Source organism: Asparagus officinalis, chromosome 9, assembly GCF_001876935.1.
Source record: "Asparagus officinalis chromosome 9, Aspof.V1, whole genome shotgun sequence".
NCBI lineage: Eukaryota > Viridiplantae > Streptophyta > Magnoliopsida > Asparagales > Asparagaceae > Asparagus > Asparagus officinalis.
In genome coordinates this window covers 18,061,053-18,083,431 of record NC_033802.1, presented here as the reverse complement: position 1 = coordinate 18,083,431, position 22,379 = coordinate 18,061,053, and the positions used below count along the sequence as shown (strand labels likewise).

General features: G+C 36.7%; 2 protein-coding genes across 2 annotated transcripts; both read left to right on the top strand.

Annotated features, from left to right (window-relative positions):
* On the top strand, window positions 7,932-12,749 carry LOC109823937. Its single transcript, XM_020390401.1, has 5 exons — window positions 7,932-8,469; window positions 9,720-10,184; window positions 10,284-10,661; window positions 10,744-10,811; window positions 12,203-12,749. The coding sequence occupies exons 1-5, from the start codon at window positions 8,032-8,034 to the stop codon at window positions 12,411-12,413; spliced, it is 1,560 nt and encodes a 519-aa protein (XP_020245990.1). The 5' UTR covers window positions 7,932-8,031; the 3' UTR covers window positions 12,414-12,749.
* On the top strand, window positions 18,366-22,065 carry LOC109823253 (derlin-2.2-like). The gene is made up of 4 exons (XM_020389536.1): window positions 18,366-18,672; window positions 21,012-21,226; window positions 21,872-21,955; window positions 22,045-22,065. Exons 1-4 carry the CDS (start codon window positions 18,366-18,368, stop codon window positions 22,063-22,065), a joined length of 627 nt encoding a protein of 208 aa, XP_020245125.1.

The following is a 22,379-nucleotide window of genomic DNA, read 5'->3' as shown; positions in this document are numbered from 1 at the left end:
TTTTCATAAAAATTTAAAATACATTTTTCGAAACCAAGAAAAAGAAAAATAAAAGTACTAAAATTCTTGGCTTAAAAATTATTTTGGCACCCAAGTATTCTTGGTGCCGGATTGTTTAGGGACATGACCCCTATCAATAAAGCTCAAAGCCTTAGGGTTATGAACCCTCTTAGGCATATATGGTGCACGAACACGGTCATAACAAAAATTACTCAAATGACCCTTCCGATTGCAATAAGTACAATGGAAAGGAAGCATTTGCTTATGTTGACCAAACGGTTGTGCACGGGAAACTTTAGAAACATTTGCAAACATGGATGATCTTTTAAAATTATTTTGCAAATGTGAAACTCTCTTTAAATCAAAACAAAATTTGGCCAAATGACCAAATCTACCACAATGATCACATCTATACACATGAGCATGCTTATGATGAGCAATGGGTGCATGTGTGTGTACATGTGATGAAGAAACTTGATGAGATGCACAAGAAGGATTAATATTCTTATGTTTTTGTGCATCATAGCAAAATTTAGCTAAATGGCCTTTACGACCACAAATGGAGCACTTGTAAACTTTGCTATACAAGTGTGCATAGTGTATGGGTGATTTACTAGATTTAGCACACTTGTCCATAAGTTTCTTATGGTTATCAATGCATATTTTCAAAGTTGAATCTAAAGATGAAATGCAATTTTTCATAAGATTCAAGTCTTCATTTTTAGGCACATATGCACTTTTAGAAGTAGAACATAAGTAGTCATTTATAAAAGAAGCAGTGTTATTTTGTATGTTCTTTACTTCTAACATGGCATTATCTCTTTCATGAGTTAAACTAGCAACGTTTGAAGTTAAAGAAACATGATCCAATTTTAATTTTTCATTGTTTTCTTTAAGGATCACATTTTCATTAGAAATAGTTTCAAACTTAGATGCTAACAACTCATGATCGGATTTCAAAATTTCATGCTTGCTTTGTAAATTAATGAAATCATTTTGCAATTTGTTAAAGGCATGTAATAATTTTTCACTAGCACAAGCAAGTTCATCACTAGATAAATCATTATCGGGTTCGAACTCGCAAACCTCACTAGGGCTATCGCCTAGTGCACGTGTGCATGAAGCTCCATATGAACTTGAAGCGGGATCCTCCAAAGCTTGTCGGATCGCCTCCAAGTCCCCTTGATGTGCTTCTATAAATTTCCAAAGTTTGTAAGCACTATCAAAATGAACAAACTTGTTAGACATAGATGAATTAAAAGCATTTAGCAAATATTCTAACAAAATATTGTTCATTGTAAACATACGATGATCATTCTTATTCCATTTGGATTTTTCCAAAGTGGGCACAATATAAGCATCATCTATAATTTCCCATAAATCAAAATGTTTAGATCTAACAAATAGTTTAAATCTAACACACCATTGGGCATAGGGGAAATTATCTAATCTAGGAGCAATATTAATGGCATAACCTAAACCATGCATATCCATAATATAAAAGGCAAGCAAGATACAAATAAAGCTCAAAATTTGATTAGCGCAATAAGCTAACTTGGATCTTTAACTCAAGGCGATTAGACCTTAAATCAAAGAGCACCAAGCTCTGATACCAATTGTTAGACCCTAGAGGGGGGGGGGGGGATTATAAAATTAATTAATAAGTTATCCTAGCAAGTATGAACTATAACAACTATATAAGCTAGGATAAGCAATGTAAACAATGAGATATATCCTATATGATGAATTATATATATATGCAAGGATATATAAACTAACACAAGGGGTAAACAATATGAACTAGATAGTGGATCATATAAATAATGAGTTATGGACAATGGCGATATAAGATATGAACATAAATATAAATGAACACCAAAGCACACTCAAACACACTATATGATCACAGAGTTCGGATCTTCCGTCCTACGTCTCCGTTCCTCACTCCCGGGGAGAAATCCACTATCACAACCGAGTTTTCTACGCTCACCCGAATAACGTTTACACCTCACAGTGTCGGTTTTCAACGCTCACCGAACAACGTTCACTCCTCACACTCGGTTTTCTAGTTCACCGAAAACTTCACAACACACTCGGTTTTCTAGCTCACCGAAAACCTTACACCACTCACAATGTAACAAATATAAATTTGTTCTCTACAATAGATGAGAACACAATTAAGCACAACTCAATGTTACAATCTCTCACAACCCTAATATACTATGTATGCAAATACAATAAGCTCAAGTGGGTGTATGTAACAATGAGATAATATAATCAAATCTAAACTCAATATAAAAAACTAGCTTTAAAGAATGATAATTAAATAACTAAGCAAACGTAAAGCTAGATAGAGTTTAGAAAACTTCTCCAATAGATGACAAGATGGAGAGATGGAGATTAGAGCCCAAACAAAAAGATGATCTCCTTCACTTGTGAAAACAATCTTCAAACCAAATAAACACTAAAACACACTTAAACCCTTGTTTAAAACTCTTTAAACTTGTTTAAAATATTTCTTTAGTACCCTTAGAAGTATGATGGCATGGAGTATATATAGGCTCATGAAACAAGCCCAAAAACCCAAGAAAACCAAGCAAAAAGACAAAATAACGGATATATCAAAATCTAAAAAATATAGCCGTTGTGCTACAGTAACCACGTCCAGAGAGTTTGGCGGTCGACTGTACCGGTCGACCGCTGGTACTATAGCACTGCGTTTCAGTTTTGTAAAATTAATTAAAAATAGTAAAATAGCTCCAAAAAATATGAAATATTATGGGAAGGTTATAGACATGTATAATAACATGTTAGAGAAAGAATTTCTGAAAACTCATTTCCCAGTTGAGAGAAATAAATGTTTGAACACAGATTTACAGTTTCTGAAAAACTGCTGACATACGCGATTTTGTAAAATCAATTGGGCACAGTAAATCAACTCCAAAAATAGTAAAATTTTGAGGGAAGTTTATAAACATGTAGATAAACATGTCCAAAAATAGTAAAATTTTGAGGGAAGTTTATAAACATGTAGATAAACATGTCAAAGAAAGAATTTCTTCAATATCACTTCCCATTTATAAAAACTCATCTATTTTGTAAAACATGCACGGACATGTGCACAAACAAAAACATGATTTTGTAAATTCTATTAAACATAACAAATCAATTCCAAACTTAATGAAATTGTGCAAAATATTTATAAACATGAAAACAAACATGTTAAAAAAATAAATTTTCAATTTTCATTTCTCAATTGTGAAAACTCATTATTTTGTAAAAACATGCATGAATATGAATTTGTTAAGAACATGTTTTTGACAAAAAGAGTTTAAACGTATATTGAAACTTTATGAAATGTCTTCATAAATATTATAACACATGAATATAAAGTAAACGTGGTCAATAAAATAATATCATAAAGTTTTCTCAAAATAGCTCATTTTGTGAGAAAATCCAATATTGTGTGTGTATATGATATTGAGCTTAGAGTATTAAACACACATAATATAAACCTATACTAAATATACCCAAGCTTGATGAAGGTTTTCAATGAGCATGACTTGGTAAACTTTGTGGAAGAAGCTTGTAATTGGATCTTTAACTTGAATTGACGTTGCTTCACTCCACAATTCCGCCAACCTCCATTTTATATAATCGTTAAGGCTCGATTCCATCCATCCTCCAACTACGTTGTTTGTCTATAATAAATAAGAAAACACAAATACTAGACAAATAACATTAGTGGTAAAATGTTTGTTAAACATCATCAAAACAAGAAGGCCAACAAAACTATGTTTTGAAACTTTGCACAATGATTATGTAGACTTAATAAAATATGTATATGATTATTGTTAAGTCCAAAAACTAAGAATACAATATTTTTACAAATACAATAGAAAATGAAACATATGAGTATGTATATGAAAATATATTTGTTTCATATCTAAGTAGTTAAACCAAATCACAATAATAAATATGAAATATGTAATTTCATATTTATAGACATAAAAATCAAAACTTGTGTTGTATATATATATGACTACATATATATACAAGGAAACCAATAAAATGTGTGTATATGATATTGAGCTTTGAATATCTAACACACATAATATAAAACCTAAACTAGATTACCCAAGCTAATCTTGATCTTCAATAAGCTTGTCTTGGTACACTACGCAGATAAAGCTGAACTTGGATCTTGAACTTGAATTGCATAAGCTTCACTCCACAATTCCGCCAACCTCCATTGGATATGATCGTTGAAGCTCTATTCCATTTATCCTCCAACTTGTTATTTGTCTAGAATAAATACGAAAACACAAACACTAGACAAACAATATTAGAAGTAAATTATTTGTTAAACATCATCAAAACAAGAAGGCCAACAAAGGAGAGGTCTAGGCATGTTCTTCGGCATAAAGAGAAGGAATTCGATAGATCTACCCGAGCCGTCGCCGTCAGCATCGAGTCGCCGAACCCCGCTTCTCACGTCAGATTCGATCTGCGTCACTTGCAAGATCTCGTGTTTACCTTTGTTTTCTTAATTAATGGTTAATTATTTCAATTAAGTTGTATTATGGTAACTAAATTATTTGTGGTTAATATCGTGTTTTTATGATGATTACATGTAGTTAAATTATTATTATTAATTATTACTATGATTATTATCGTTATTGCGATTGATGTGTACAACCGAATATTTGCGTGGGATGAAGATGACCGATTAGTTATGTACGTGTAGAGTTTAATTGTTAATTTTTGTTAAAATATATTTAATGTATATGGACATGAATAACAAGTTAGGGTTATGTTAGAATTTGTGAACTATTATAGAAAAAGAATTTATGAAAAATAAAATAAAATAAATATATATGTCTATATATTAACTATTTTTTAAATGATTATTTTGTAGTAGTTATGACGAAGGATAGTTTTTGAAATTTATTAATAGAAAGGATATTTTATTTTTTAAGAACGTAGAATTGATCGTCGTAGACCGCGACATTTCATGTGCGTAACGATATCAGTTCCCGTTTTCTTTTTACTACAATTTTATGTTGTAGAATAATTAAGTACGGGTAACTTGCATGAGGAGTTTGGATATTCCAGTAGTGATGAAGTCCCTTATGTATGTATTCATGCTGTAGTATTTTGTTTATGCATTTCATGTTCATTATAGTTCTCATTTCTGCTTCGTAAACCTGTGTAATCATGTTTAACATGCCATACTATATTCACGATCTATTGATGTGTTGAGAACCTTAGTAGTTCATGACTTAGTGGTTTCGTACGTCATGAATAGACTTAGTGACATGTGTGAGTGTATTGACTGAGTTTAGGTGGTGAACCCGAGTTTCAGTGAAGATTATGGTTGACTGAGAAAAATGAAAAGAGTTAGGATGGGAAACTCTTAGTTCGCATGATCGACTGTGATTGTTGACTTAACTTCCAGGCCCGCACCAGAGACATGTTTTGTCCTAGGGTTGGTTTGTTGGACCAAGTGACCTGTTTCGCCACTTGGATCCGTGACCTGTTTCGTCACCTGAGCTTTGCCTGAGTCCGAACCGGGCCAAGATTGGATTGCGTGTAGTCCTCTAGCCGCCTATTTCGCGGGATTAGATGCACATAGGGGATGGTGAACAGTCAGTCTTTCGGTAATGCGAACTTGGACCTAATTGAGAGATGGACCAGTGATTTTTAGGATGGTTAGTATTCGACCCAATTACCGTATTCACACAGCTGTATGTTATCATTAGATTTCCTGTTGCATGTATCATTGTCTTTCATATTAGTATTATTATTATCATAGCATGGGTCGTTAGACCGTTTTATTTGTTCATGCGAGATCTTGCCGTGTGCCATGCACACTAACATACACCTATTTTTTCTGGTGTGCGTCAGATTTAAGAGACGAACAGGTTCGGTTCGATGATGCAGCTGAGTTGCTGTATGCCCAGTCGGAATGTCCTTCCGATAGAGTGGAAGAACAAACTGAAGCCTAGACGTGTTTTCTTTTCTGTAGTAGCTAAAGAACATTAGAACTCTTTTATAGTATTTTCCTTAGTTTGATGATGGATTCAGTTATTTTATCAGTATTTTCTTTTATCATAGACTGTGTATTTTTATTCCTAGTTAAACCTTTTTGTAATAAGGGTACGTTTGACCTATATTTTATGTCTGAGATTATTTACTATGGATGATATGTTTATTTCTTATTTTGGATTGTCTTTATATCCTTGCTATTGTGTTCGGGGACCTGTGATTTGATATTTATGTATTTGACACTTAGCGTATTGGATTGAGAAAAAAAAAAAAATAATAGTGTATATTTCTTCTCAATCTAATACGTTGCGAGCTTGTTCACGCTCCGATTCTTGGGTATTTTGGGAAACGAGGCATGACACTCGCGGAAAGATCCTGTAGAGAAAGCTCCTTGTCGCTATCACCTGTCATTGTCGAAGATGTTGAAGCCGAAGCTCTGATACCACTTGACGCAGACGTAGAAACGGGGAGGCCGATCGGATATTGTTCCGATGGTGACGAGCCCTGATAATAGCAGGTATTTCACGAGCTTGAATCCACAAGCTCTAAGTTTCTCAAGTTTGAGAACAAAAACAAGGAGAAAAATTCTCTTAATTGAATAATTGGAAAGTTAATTCTAGATTTACAAAATGAACTAATATTTATATCCAACTAACCCTATACTAACCCTAATAAAAAAGAAACTCTAATCCTAAAAGGAAATAACCAAAAAAAAAAACTCCTTTCCTATTATATTTGCCGACGCGAGGCGTGCCGAGTAGTACCACCTTTCGTGTTGACTGAACATGAGTCAACTAAGTATGTCGAGTAGTACTGCCCTTCGTGTCGACTGACATGTGTCGACTAATACCGCCCTTCGTGTCGACTGGGGTATGTCGTTTCGTCCTGTCGAGTGGGGTCTTGGCTGGGGTCTCGTCCTGTTGACTGGGGTCTCAGCTGGGTTGCTTTTACTCGAGTCGTCATCTCGACTCGTCGCATCGAGTCGTTTGTTCGTCTAGGCTGGTTTGAGTCGAGTCTCGTCTCGTCCATCTGTTTAGTCATCTCGACTGTTAACTCGACTCGAGTTGAGATGTCGAGTCGTCGTCCGTTGATGTCGTCTTAGTCGTGTAGATCTCCTGTATCAGTTTTACCTTGTTCCAACACAACAATGCTACCAATCGGCATACCTTAACACCAGGCTATATATATCTATATTGTAATAGCTCACCTAGCAAAATAAGCTAGAAACTAATATTCATGTTCACTGACAAATATATATTTTTTCACATCGAAAAAATCGCTAAATTTCAGAATGCCCCCACAACTTCGATTGATTACCAAAACCCCATAACTTTGAACCCCCACCCCCACACAAAAAAAACAAAAAAAAAAACCAAAAAAAAAAAGATAAAAAAAAGAAAGATAGTGAACCACAACTTTACTAGAAAAAATATAACCCCATGCAACTGCCTCCATAATTTTACCCAACAATATGAAAATTATGGTTATCACTGTTAACAAGAATTTCTGATAAAAGTAAAATTATATTGGGTTTTTGGTAACCCCTAACTTGAGGTGGATACCTGGATATTTTGGAAGTCATGTAGGGTTACCTAATAATGGTCTAAAGTTCAAGGGGTTTCCTGAAATTTAGCCTTGTAAAGATTGCCCGTTGGATTTCAAGTAATTTTCGCTCTCGTTACACCCTTTAATAAAAATATTAACCACTAATTTATGTAAGTTGTAAGTTCTCAAACAAATATCACTAATCCCCCGTCCTTTTCCCTCTCTTTCTCTCCAACGTTTTTGCAAACCCCCAAAAACCCTACCTCCCCAAAATCCCGCCGTCCGAGCTCCCCTCCAAAACCCTAACCCTAATCGCCAAACCTAACCCTAAATCTCTCTCTCCCCGCCGCAACTACAAACCCCTGCCCCGTTCTCTCAACCTCTTCATGGCTTAAAACCACCAAAAAACGAAACCCTAACCCTAATTTCTCGTTCTCCATGCCCGTTTCCTTCCATCTCAGCCCCCCAAACCCTAACCTTCATCTTGTCACCTGTCGCTGTGGTTCCGCCCCTCTGAACCGGTCGTGGGCCCCGCCGCTCCGACCATTTTCCACTTGGAGGGGGTTCAGGGCGACTAAAGTGTTGAGGAGTCAGAATAAAGGTAGAATCTTGGATGGAGTTAGTTATGAAGAGAAGAAGGGGAAAGGGGATGGGGAGAGTAAAACCGAGGAGGAGAATGATGAGGGTTTGAATGAGAAGAAGCCGGAGTTGGCAGAGAATAGTAGCAGTAGGGCTATTCAGAGAAGGCAAAAGGCCGTGGTGGCCGCAAATGCGGATCTTTTGACGATTCCGGGTGTTGGACCGAGGAATCTGAGGAAGTTGGTGGACAAGGGTTTTGCTGAGGTTGCTCAGCTCAAGCAGCTGTATAGAGATAAGGTATGTGGTTTTTCTGCTTAATATATTTTTATATTATGGATAGTTTTGTCATAATTCATGCGAAATAAAATAGCTACCTTTAGCTTGTGCTGAATGAGATAGGGGGAAAAGACTAAAACAGTCGTATATTGCAGTATGAATTTTGTGGGGGCTCATCCAAATGAGTTGGAAATTCGAGCATTTGTTAAACTTCACAGTACAATTACTTACGTACTTAAGTCACTTTGTTGGGTTTATGTTAATTGACATGATTATTTGGTATCAGAGAAAAATGCATTTACATGCTTCTTATGGGGTCTGTTGACTAGTTAATTTTAAGAATATGTGGTCATAACATGTATAAATAAGTCAAATAATTATACATGACTTGTTCGGGTGTATTGAGAGGTGAAAAGTGATGTATCAGGATAAATTCATCTTTTTTTTTAAGTTGCTTAACTTGGAGTTTCCATATTAAGTTTCTCTGTAAAGATTTTTTTTTGGTGTGTTAAGAATATGATAGTATGTCTTGTTTGGACTTGTAGTCAAATTTACTGCCTCTGAGAAATGCATGAGTTTTGCTTGGACTTTTGGGTGTCTGATGTAAGCATGTTAGCTGTATTAGTGAATAGTTTTATCAAATTTTGGGCTATCTCATTTGACCAGATGCTATTCTGTTTTCCTCAGATTAATAAATAAATAAATAAATAAAGTTCTTTTGCTTGTGTTAGGTAATAAGTCTTACTGCTTGTAGCTCGCATGTAATACCAGAAAAATTAAAGTCATTTGCTCTTCTAATATAAAGGTCCACGCTGACGTTAGGTTCTTCTTCTAATACAGAATGCCAAACTTGCAGATAATTCTAAATAACATGAGTAATTTGCAGCTCAGTAAGAGATAACTCTGGCTATGAGGCTATATTAAGTGAAATAGGCTATGGCCTTTATCATTTTCTGGGATTTTAGACAAAGTTGCGTAGTGGAATTTTTGTTCATCTATTAAGGTTTCCTATTATGCTAATGCTAATAGTTGGTGGTAAAGATTTTTTATTCTGTAGCTAGTAGCCTGGGTTATATATTTCTTCCTGTACTTCTTATAATTTCCTGTTAGTTCAAAGCTTGTTTGCTTTATATCTGAAATAAAATTCTTGCTGGTTGATTGGAGAGTCCATGAAGCAATTTGAGTACAGTGGTTGCTGTTTTTATTTTTTTAATGATGAGATGTGCCAGTATGATGCTAATATATATATTTTCTTTCTGTGCGCCACTTAGTTTTTTGGAAAGTCAAGCCAGAAGATGGTTGAATTCTTAAAGAGTTCAGTAGGAATCCTCCATAAAAACCATGCGGAGAGTATCACCTCTTTCATAAAAGAAAGCGTGGATGAAGAGTTAAAAGAAGACAACAGCTCTGAGATGAGACCTGTGCCACAGAAAAGGCTGACATTTTGTGTCGAGGGAAATATTAGTGTTGGAAAGACTACTTTCCTGCAACGAATTGCTAATGAAACACTTGAGTTGCGTGATCTTGTAGAAATAGTGCCTGAGCCTATCAACAAATGGCAAGATATAGGTCCTGATCACTTCAACATACTAGATGCTTTTTATGCTGAGCCACAAAGGTATGCCTACACCTTCCAGAATTACGTGTTTGTCACCAGGGTCATGCAAGAACGAGAATCTGCTGCTGGAATTAAACCCCTCCGGTTAATGGAGAGAAGTGTTTTCAGTGATAGAATGGTGGGCATTAGCAATATTTTAAACTTCTAACTAAACATGGTTTCTCATATGCCTTAGTTTGGTATCCTCAAATTTTGAACGCTGAATTTTTCATTTTAGGTCTTTGTGCGAGCAGTTCATGAAGCTAAATGGATGAATGAGATGGAAATTAGCATCTATGATTCATGGTTTGACCCTGTTGTGTCAACCTTGCCAGGGCTTATACCTGATGGTTTCATTTACCTAAGAGCTAGCCCAGACACTTGCCATAAGAGAATGATGATGCGCAAAAGGGCTGAGGAAGGTGGTGTGAGCCTTGATTATTTGAAAGGTTTGCATGAAAAACATGAGAGCTGGCTTCTCCCATTTCAAAGTGGAAATCATGGGGTATTGTCTTTTAGTCAATTGCCGATGCATATGGATGACACCTTACATCCTGGAATAAGAGACCGTGTATTTTACCTACAAGGAAATCATTTGCATTCAAGTATCCAAAAGGTAATTTTCCCAACTTACCTTTCTCACACGACCTTCCTACTATTGCATGCCATCATGCTCAAGTTAGTATTTTTATGATCAGGTTCCTGCTTTGGTATTGGATTGCGAACCCAATATTGATTTCAGCAAAGATATTGAAGCCAAGAGGGAGTAAGCTCCAATAAGCCTGAAACATTTTTCATTTATAGCTTAAAAAGTTGGGGTTTATCTATAGCCTTATGTGGTTCTGCTGTGATCTGCTAAGTTCTTTCCTCCGCCCTGCTGCTATATTATTAGTTTTTTTGGCCACAGCTTTGAATGGCACTCTTCCTGTTTCTGTTTTATGAAGCATTCTTAATAACTATAGTAGCATTAAATATGTGGCTTTACCACTGCACAATGTTTTTAATTAACTAGCTAATTGTAGTATTCTATGAAATGAGCCTTGTACAGCCATTTTCAGTATTTTTTTAATCTACTAGTTTTGTAACACTATGCTTGTGCATTGTAATTGGTTGGTGCTACACGTCTTGTTGTTTTCTTTCTCAACCATCATATGATGATTCTTTACTAATCAATAGTGTCTAGTAGGTTCTAAGTCAACACAATAAGGATGAGATTGATATGTGCAAATTCTAGGTCGTCTGGGTAAATTTGGAGTTAGATGACCTAGGAATATAGTGCACAAGGGTTTCATGTTTCTGAAGTGATGTAATTTTATAAAATTTTCCTCTACTGGGAAATTGTCAGGTATGGTGGAATATGCCTAAGCTTGTATCAAAAGGGTTAGGTATTAAGGTTACGAACTGATGAAGATTGAACTCTATGCTAGTGATGAGGGATTCCTTGTATCTAATGAACTTGTAATTTAAGTAGCTATAGTTGATTCCCACATTTAGTGGGAACTAGACTTGACATTTCATTAATTCAGTTAATGAAAAAAAATGCAAGAACAAGTTATGCTGACCAACATTATGAGTCCCTGTTTTACTGTTCAAGTTGTCATTAGCTTGTAAACTCAACAGATTGCATTACAAATAAAGAGAACATTCGATTTGAACAATATCATGGACCTACCATATACACTGCGATGATTTCTTGTTTGTCATGCTCGGACATGTTCTTAGTTAACTCAACACTTGTTTAAGATTGCCTTATCTGTCACTTCCTTTGAATCATGCAATGTTTTATGTTTTCAATTTCTCTTCTTACTCGAAATTGTTACATGTTATTAAAGTGTGTGGAACTAGAGCAACTTCAATATATTTCCATATCTAGAAAGTCTTGCAGCCGGATCATTAACATTATCATGTGGGGTCTTTTCATCTAACTTTTGTTGATGTATTCATATAGTAAATTGGAGATATGACTAACTTGGCGCTAATTGTCACATGGTTGTAGCTGTCCGGCTTTTGTTATCATGTGGGGTCTTTTCATCTAACTTTTGTTGATGTATTCATATAGTAAATTGGAGATATGATTAACTTGGTGCTAATTGTCACACGGTTGTAGCTGTCCGGCTTTTATTATTTTCTAATGCTTCTTAATCATACTTTGTTCAGGTATGCGCAGCAAGTCGCAGAGTTCTTTGAGTTTGTGAAAAGAAAGAAAGAGGACACACCTCCAAAGACTAACAGCGATGAGAAGGAAACTAGTAAAAAGATACTGCTTCCTCGTGAAGGTGGTTTCTGGGTTCCTGAAGGAACTCAGTTTCCGCAATCAGCTTTGAAATCCCTCGACTTATGCAAAGCCATGTCATTCTCATCCGGATAGTTGCTCTCCCTCAAATCGGTTAAATTCTTGTCGTTTTTCGCAAAAGATTATGAATGGCGATCCTGACCGAGTTGCAACTGTTTGTATGTGCTTTGTTTCAAGTGAGCATATACATAATGCAACTGTTTGTACATTGATACATTAGTAGTAACCTGTGGTGAAAGTCTAGTTTTAGTTTCAAGCTCTTGCTGGGCCTTTGTGATTGTTTTTGTTGGGCGTGCTAAGTGGGAGTTTTGAAACTATTGCTGTAAGTAGTCTACATAATGTATCCTAGTTTCTGAACCTGGCAAAGTGAATGTGAGGGCAAGTGAAATTTATCTCCATGACTTCACTGCAGTTATTTCATTGTACTAGTGATTTTCAATCGGTGATCTCACTGTTGCAGAATCATTTCAGTTACCCCAGATGCAACTTTAGATTTGTTCTTTGCATTTGCATTGGTACAAGACGTTCACTAAAATAAAAGGTGGAATAATATTAGGCAGCAGCTGAATGCATGAGAGAAAACTAAGTCACTGCGTTGACTCGGGGTGAGCATTCTGGCGGTCGGTTCGGTTTTAAACGAAATTGCCCAAACCGGAACGATCGACTTGAGTTTTGAAACCGCACCGAACTGTTTCGGTGCGGTCCGGTCGGTTTTATCGGGTTGGGACTCGTCTTTGGTTCCATTCACACTATATCACAACAACAACGACTTCTATTGGATTATTCAACATGCATAAATAACACACTTTTATCTAATGATATTACTTTTATCTATTGATCTCTCTCCCAACACTTTTAATGGCAAACAACTAAAATCAATTAATATGCATAATGTAGTTACATAGTCCAAGACTTGAAATATATATATAAATAGTAAACATGTCTCAAATTCAAACCATGTCAAAAGTGATCGGGTACTACAATAAAGATTGATTTTTATGACATGATTCGTGTAAAGAATGCTATTTTGAAATTGTAATTGAATTCTTCCAGTAATGCTTCTATGAAGAATGATTTTATAACATTTTTTTGAACGAAGGCAATGCAGTTAATTTCTATAATTTTTTTTTTCGGATGACATTCACTTTATAACTTCCTTTAGTATGACGCTATATTTTCTCCAAGAAAGCATAAACAGAGACGGAGGAAGAGGATGAGTCTCCTCAATCTATTGGCACGTGTCGATTAAAAGTGACTGATGGATAATTTGGCAACCATTGCGTTTTTGTTGTTTTCGTTTTTTTTTAAAAAAAAAACAATGAAACGTGTTTGTTAACCAGGGCGATTTTTTGACTTGATCATTTACAAAATCCAAAAAATAAACGTTTTTCTTAAAACACCAAAAAGATATTTTGAGATTCCGTTTTTCTCATCTAAGCCACCGCCTGTCCGCCGCCCGCCGTCACTGTAGGCATAAAAAATTACCTATAGGTTCTCGCACACAGCTCGAGATGAAGAAAAGACGATGAATGTTACTATCCGAGTCAAGGAGGATTATATGAGTCAAAGGAGATTATCCGATATTGTAGAGAAGGTAAAAAGCACATCGAGTCTGTGAAACATGCTAAACGACAAAGGAACAAATCAACCAGGAGTTGTGCTTCGACCACAAAAGGGTGAAGTATCATGTGTGTCTCGCCCACTCCATGAGTGTTTCGCCTATGGGAGGTTGTAGATCTCTTCGTAAGCTTTCTAATGCATCTTGGATCACCTCATTCCGAGATCAGACGAGGGAGTTAGAGCCAAAATACCCGAGACAGTACAAACTGTCTCGAAAGTGCGAGAGAGTTGCAACTGTCTCAGAATACGAGACCGTTATGACTGTCTCGCACCAAATCTGAAGAAAGTCAAAAGATAAATGTTGTAGATATCTTCGTCAGCTTTCCAACGCATCTTGAATCATTTCATTCCGATATCGAAAGAGGGAGTTAGAGCCAAAATACCCGAGACAGTACAAACTGTCTCGGAAGTGCAAGACAGTCACAACTGTCTCAGAATGAGAGACAGTCATGACTGTCTCGCACCAAATCTGAAGAAGGTCAAAAGACAAAAGTTGTAGATCTCTTCGTCAGCTTTCCAACGCATCTTGGATCATCTCATTCTGATATTGTACGAGTGAGTTAAAGTCAAAATATCTGAGACAGTACAAACTGTCTCGGAAGTGCGAGACACACAACCCTGTCTCGGCCACAGAGTTGCTTACAACACGTTTTTTGACGGTTTTTTGGCTTCATAATTGCTTGAGATTAACCATAAACTTGGGGAAATAGTTACAAACTGAAAATAGGCCCACTAACCTCATAAAAATATGGTATTTAAGTAGTGGGACGGCAGTTATAAAAGGGGTGGAGCATTTTTTGGGAGCAGATCCAAGAGAGCGGAGAGGCTATTACTTGAGCAATTGGGCAGAGATTTTCAAAAGGCTTTGGGAGAATTTCAAGAGTTCATCTCCTTCCAACAATTAGGAGGTTCCTTAAGATCTAAGCTTTGACTTGATCTTGAGAAGAATGTTCATCTTACTTCGATAAGATATTCACTGAAACTATTCTTGCTTCTAAACGAATGAAGAATCCCCAAAGCCTTCACGGTTTAATCAGAATTCGTGATTCGGTGGTCCACGGGCTAACGCACCCCCGGCACAGGCAAAGATCCCGCGCAATCAGTGATCCGAACAACGATCCTGCGTTTGTTTCTAAGGAGCTTGTAATTTGATTTTTGTTGTAAAGAGTAGTTTTACAAAGTACGAAGCTCACTCCTTTGTATTCATTATAACAGTTATAATAAATTCTATAACAGAACTTGTTCCCGACGAAACAGCACCACCCGCCGCCCCGCCGCGTCGCCGCGCACCGGTGCTCGTCGGCCGTCCGCCGCCAAGCGCGCCGCCGTTGCCGCGTCGGCCGTCCGTCGCCGTCGGCGCGCCGCTGCCCATGCGCCCGCCCGCCGCCCACCACCCGCCGCTGCGCTGCTGCCGCCGCTGCCCGTCGGCGTCCACCGCCGTCGCCGTCACCGCTAGCCCCCGCTGCCGCGCGTTGCCGGCCGCCACCGTTGGCCCGTCGGCCGTCCCGTCGCCTGCCGACGCTGCTGCTGTCTGCCCTGCAAGACGCGCCCACAGCGGCCGCCCCGCCGACGGACCCAGCTCGCAGCCCTGCTCCGGTGGTCGTCTCTCGCCTGAGCCGCCCTTGGCCGACCAGGTCATCGTCGGCGCAGCTGCCGGCCATGCCGCCGCTGTCTGCGCCCGAACGCCTGTCGTGCTGTCGCTCGTCGCGCCGTCGTCGCCAGTCCCAGCCGCCGCTGGCGGGCCGTCGCGCTATATAAATAGATAACTATAAATGGTGTTTTGAAAACACGGTTTGAAAAATAAAACACCATGATATGGTGTTTTTTAAAAAAATACTACATAAAAAAAAACACTTTGGTTTACCAAACACTTTGTAATTGGAGTGTTTTGTTTTTTGTTGTGTTTTTTAGAAAAAGTACCATGCCATGTTTTTTTTTTGCAACCATGTTTTGAAAACACCATTTAATAGTTATTATTTATAAGGGCAGCGGCGGCGGGCGGATGACGACCCATCGGCGGGCGGAGCGGGTTGGTGGCGAACGGGTGGCTGGGTGGCAGCTGGCCGTGCGAACGCGGGACGACTGGGCGGCGGCGAGCGACACGCAACGCGTCGACGGCCGAGGGCGACCGGCCGACAGGTCGAGCGGTGACGGTAGGCAAGGCAGGCGAGCGGAGGTGACGGCGGCGTGCGGCGGCGTGCGACGACTGCCAAGCGACGGGCGGGCGGCGGCGAGGGCGGCAGCGAGCGGGCAGGCGCGACGGGCGGACACGGCTTTAGATGAAAAAACGAAATCTCAAAACACATTTTTGGTGTTTTGAAAAAAATGTTTATTTTTTGGATTTTGTAAAGGGTCAAGTCAAAAAAACGCCCCGGTTGCCAAACGTGTTTTATTGTTTTTGTTAAAAACAAAAACAGAAACAACAAAAACGTCACGCTTGCCAAACGCTTAGATATGACAATATGGTTATAATTTAAAAAACCCCATAACTCGAATGCAACTCACAATTATAATTACGGTCTCAAACCGTACCGAACTGCCAAAGTTCTGACGGTTCACTCAGGTAATTCGGTGTGACTAAAATGTGCTCACCCAAGTAGGGGTGGAAATGAACCAAATAATTAACAAATAGCTCGATAATTGTTCGAATAACTATTCGGTCATATTCGATTCAGTAGTTCATTTATCACTAAACAAATATTTTTCAGTATTCGAGTTTACTAACGAATAGAATTTAACTAGATGTATATTCGATTCGTTTGTCTATTAAATATTCGTTTAAAATTTGATCACAGTTTATTATTTGTATTATTGCACATATAATGTCATATTTTTAATTCATTTACCATTTCTACTTTAGTTTTATATATTGATTTTAAAACTTAAATAATCTTAAATCAGTTTCAAATTAAAATTTTGATTTAAATAAATATACATCACATATTATGAAGGAATAATTTTTATTTATGAATTTTAATATTACTTGAAAATTAAATTATTTAGTGGAATAAATATACTTTGATATTCGATAAGTATTCGTGAATATTCATGAATATTTATCAAATACCAAATATCCGAGTTCGAATTTGAAAAATTAGATATACAAATATTAGAGTCCGTATTCGAATTTGATAATTTTAAACAAATATAAATACGAACACTTTAGTATTCGATTCGATTCGATCGTTTACCACCCGTACACCCGAGTGACACTTTTCAACATAAATATTATATGTCTAATTGATGCAAATAATGGAAGCGGTGATTTAGTAGCCTTATAAAATTATTGAAAGTTGTAATTCTCCTTATAAAATAATATGTTTTTAATTCTCTTAAATGGTTGAGGAATTTTTTAAAAATAATTTCATTTTTTGAGAATTTAATTTCAGTTAAACAATATCATTCTTAGAGTTCACAACATGAAGAGATATTGTTGGTGTTGAACTAAAATAAAAATTTTCTCTGCAATCAACGATGTAGAGGGTTTGGTTGTTCTTAGGACTAGTCTGACGTGGGGCTTAGAACAACCTGGATCCCGGTTATTGGACAAATTTTTTACGACAAAATGTTGATTAAGTCCTAGTGGGTGTTTGGTTCAATTTCTATAAAAAAAAAGGAAAAGGAAAGGTAAATAAAAAAATTGATTTCCTTATATTTCTACAAAAAGGTGTAGAAAAGTTTATAGAACTAAAAAAGAATAATTTTTTCTTGTTTCTTGCTCTTTTTTTGTTTGGTTCAAAACAAGAAAATGGGCCTATAACTTTATAGAAAATATGTTGTTATCTTTTTCTTTTGTTTGGCTGGGTATGCACATCATCTATCTACCCTTTAAAAGAGTGTGTTCTAGAAAAACTTTCCTTAGACCAAAATACCCTTTAACTATTGTAAATATAACAACTGTATCCCTTTTTATCGTTAAACAGAGTTAAGAAATTGGGAGCCCTAAGCATTCGTTCCTTTCATTCTCTCTCCATCGGTTACGCTTCACCTCCGGCAACGCCCTCCCACTTTCTTAAATTATTATATGCCAACCATGAGTATTATTGCGCTTATCATCACCGCACCTCCTCTGCCATCATCTCCTCACTTCTCAGATTTTGGGCATTGGTTACGATCACAAAGGAGACTCATTGACGAAGGTATTATTTGCTCCTTTTCTAAATTTTACTTTTGATTCCGACATCGTCTTCTTGGTTGTCGTCTCTGTCCTCTTCTCTGTACAAAGAAGGGATCTAAACACAGAGCGAGGTCCGCTGACGTGGCGGTGGCGGCGTTGGATAAGCCGTCGGAGGTGGAGCTCACATTGACGGACAAAAGAGTCGACGGATAGGGAGCGGTACCTCCGGCAGTCACGGCGGCGACGAGACGATCAAGGCCGCAACTGCTGAAAATGGCGAGAAGTGGCTGATGTTCTTCGGTCAAGGGGCTAGGGTTTACGATCTCGAGGATTTGCTTAGGCCATCGGCGGAGGTTTTTGGGAAGGGGACGTTCAGGATGGCGTACAAGGCGGTGCTGGAGATGGGGACGGTGGCGGCGGTGAAGAGGTTGAAGGAGGTGAGCACCATGGAGAGGGAGTTCAGAGAGAAGATTGCGGTGATCAGAGTGATGGAGCATCAAAATTTGGTGGGTTTGAGGCCTTATTACTACAGTAAGGATGAGAGGTTGCAGGTGTATGATTACATGCAAATGGGGAGCTTGTCTTCTCTTCTCCATGGTGAGATTCTAATTCCCCCTTTGAAGAGTAATTAACTTAGAGTTATCATCACTATGAACACAAATAAAGGGAAAAGAGAAGAAAGTTGTTTCACTTACCTGAATCACCCACAACCTTTAAAATCTTTTCAAGAAAAACAAGGCAAATCCAACCAAGTAGAATATCTATATTTATATGAAAAAATGTTAAATTATTTAATCTAGACGTAAAAGTGTATTAGAAAAGTGCACATTATTTTACACATTGTTTTGAAAAGATGTTACTAAACATAGGAGGCTTATTAGATATGAACCAAAATTCTCTTAATGAGGAATATATTTCTTGTGCACGCTATGCATACATGTTCATAAAATTTTTAATCACCGCCTGAGGATCAAACTCCAGTGACAACTCATGCGTCGCATAGATTTTTAATTTCTGTCATTAGATTCTCTGTGCGTATGTGAATGTTCTTTATTAATATATTTCAAATAACATTAGCTATGATATTTTCCTACAATGTCTGCTTCTACATTTTAAATCTATTAATCAAGAAACGTAATGAAAAATAACATTAGCTATGATAGATGCCATGAATTATTTACAGGATTAAGGATTTGTAGGTTGCTGATTCTCCCATCTATCAAGATAAATATTAATATTTTCTATAAATTTATAATTATATAACTTCATCATATATTATGGGCATTAAAAAATTTGAATTGAAACAGAAAACCAGACACTTTTTGTTTTTACTATGCATATTTTTATTAAGTTTAAATTTTTTTGACTGAAGCACATTAAAAAGCTTAGTGTCATATTTGGATATGTGAATGACTTGAATTCTGAGATTTTTGCATCGAGCACCACTACGTATCAATTTTTAATTAATATATTATTGTATTGGTTTGGTGATTCCTGATGACCAAGAGTGAATAGCAGAAGAAAAAAGAAAAACCACACAGCCTAATGTCTACCTCCTCTTAGAATGCTTTTGATGCTTGCACTTTGTATGAAAAAAGAAAAACCACACAGCCTAATGTCTACCTCCTCTTAGAATGCTTTTGATGCTTGCACTTTGTATGGTTGAGTGCTTCTGTCAGCCTAATGTCTACCTCCTCTTAGAATGCTTTTGATGCTTGCACTTTGTATGGTTGAGTGCTTCTGTAGCTTGTTACCACCCAATACACTATTCCGGTATAGCTTTCTATTTTTATGAATGTTGCACCATGCACTTTGCACCTTAGAATAGTTAATATGCTCACACTTTCTATGGTTTGAGTACTTTTTTAGCTCATCCAATTACTGCACTTTTTGAGCAAAACTTTCTATGTGCATGCACCGGTTTCATCGACTTTGTTATTTGAAGAAATAAGACCTGAATCATTTTCGGTAGTATATAGCAGCCATGCACTTTGCACTTTAGAATAGTTTAATATGCTCGCACTTTCTATGGTTTGAGTACTTTTTTAGCTCATCTAATTACTGCACTTTTTGAGTAAAACTTTCTATGTGCATGCACCGGTTTCATCGACTTTGTTATTTGAAGAAACAAGACCTGAATCATTTTCGGTAGTATATAGCAGTGAAAGGAGACGAACAAAGAAACTAGGTTGTCGTAAACATTGCCATAACTAAACATCAAATACAGACCTGAATAATCTTTCAGAATTAATATGATCAACATTACGACTATACAAGTATGCAAATCACATTTTATAAATTCTGGCGAAAATTCATCAGTTATAGTTTAATACACATCCCTATGCAGGTGTTGGGAGCTTATTGGTTCTCCTTGCTAATTTTTCAATGACAAGTAACATGTAGACAATAAACTTGTAGCTAATAGACATTCCTATTTTGAAAATTTCAATCTATTTCTATGCCGTCCAACTTAAGAGTTAGAAGGATTTCTCTCATGATTTTTTTCTCTTGTATTGTTATATTATCTTGATTATCAAACTGGGGATTGTGTTGCATTTTCCAATGAAGCACTTCATGTTGTTAATTACTTGATGCCTCCAGCGGTATTAATTCGTTTTTGTACTGTTGTGCTTTAGAGGTTATGCAATTTTTCAGTGGCCTTGTAAAAGAAAATTCAATGGCCTGATTCTTCTTCCATTTTTTATTCCTTTGATTACACAAAATGGTGTGCATTAGCTAACCTTAATATTTTGCTGCTTATATTGAATCATTTTATGCTATATTTCAGATCTCCAGTGGAATCTACTTTTATAAGTTTCTGTGAAGTGTTCTCTTTTGCCTGCTTTATGTATTTGCTTTATTTTGAACCCTCAAGATATTCTTGAATTTATCTACTTGATCTTGGTTTATTCATTTACGTTTGTTGTTGTTGACAGACCTGGACTTCTTATTCCACATGTTTTTCCTTGCTCGATATTGCAAGCTTCTTGAGGAGAACTCATTCAGGGGATGGACTGCAGATTTCTTTTACATGCTTTTATTTGGTGCCACTACTTTGACTGGAATTGTTCTCTTAGGTGGAATGATACCCTTTGTGTCGGAGAAATTTGCAGGCATTGTGTTCCTCAGTAATTCATTGACTTTTATGATGGTAAGTCTATAATATATATATAATTCAGTTAGCCTTCTGATTGTTTATTAATTCAATATTAGCATATGCAAATTTTTTACTTGTCAGATTAGTATTTTCCTATATATGCTGGCATGTGTAACCTATTTGCAAATATGTTCAAGTAGAACAAATTTATCCGTGTACGGCATGTCCAAAACTATGCATTAAGCAAGATGAAACATGTGTAACATTGAAAAATTATAGTATTTGTATGCTAAAATCCCTTGTAAAGTAAATAGTGCCTATATATATATATGAACAACAATATATGGATTAACTTTCTACTTCTAAAGTTTGGCCCCCCTCAATTCAGTTAGTTTTCCAATTGTTTATTAATTCGATTTTAGCATATGCAAATTTTTTTTACTTGTCAGATTAGTATTTTCCTATATATGCTGGTGTGTGTAACCTATTAGCGGATATGTTCAAGTAGAACAAATTTATCCGTGTACGGCATGCCCAAAACTATGCACTAAGCAAGATGAAATATGTAACCTTGAAAAATTATAGTATGTGTATGCTAAAATCCCTTATAAAGTAAATAGTGCCAATATATATGAACAACAACATATGGATTAACTTTCTACTTCTAAACTTTGCCCCCCCTCATTACATTTTCTGCAGGTCTATGTCTGGAGCAAGCATAATCCTTTCATCCACATGAGTTTCTTGGTCCTTTTCACTTTTACTGCTACCTATTTACCATGGGTGAGTATTTATTTTTGGTTGTATTTAATTAAACAGATAAATGCCCTGCTACAAAAGCCTTCTTTTTCTATCTTTTTCCCTTGTATCAGTTGCTAGGATTTTCTTTGTAATTGTCCAATATACTTTTAATTTAATATGTTTAGCTATGTTTCTGGTGATCCTCGTGCGACATGATTTTTTCAATAGTATTATATTGCAACAAAATAGAGTTGTAGTGCATGCTTTTTTTTGTGTCAGTAACATTATGATTATGTATACTGCATAAGTTAAATCTCTTTTCCCCCCTCCCTTCTCAAGTTCTGCTGGCATTTTCCATATTGCTTGGAACCAGTACTTGGGTGGATGTCTTAGTAAGATAACTCATACTGAGCTTTACATTATATGAAAATTGTTGTGCTTCAAGGAACCAAAACAAATCGCCGAG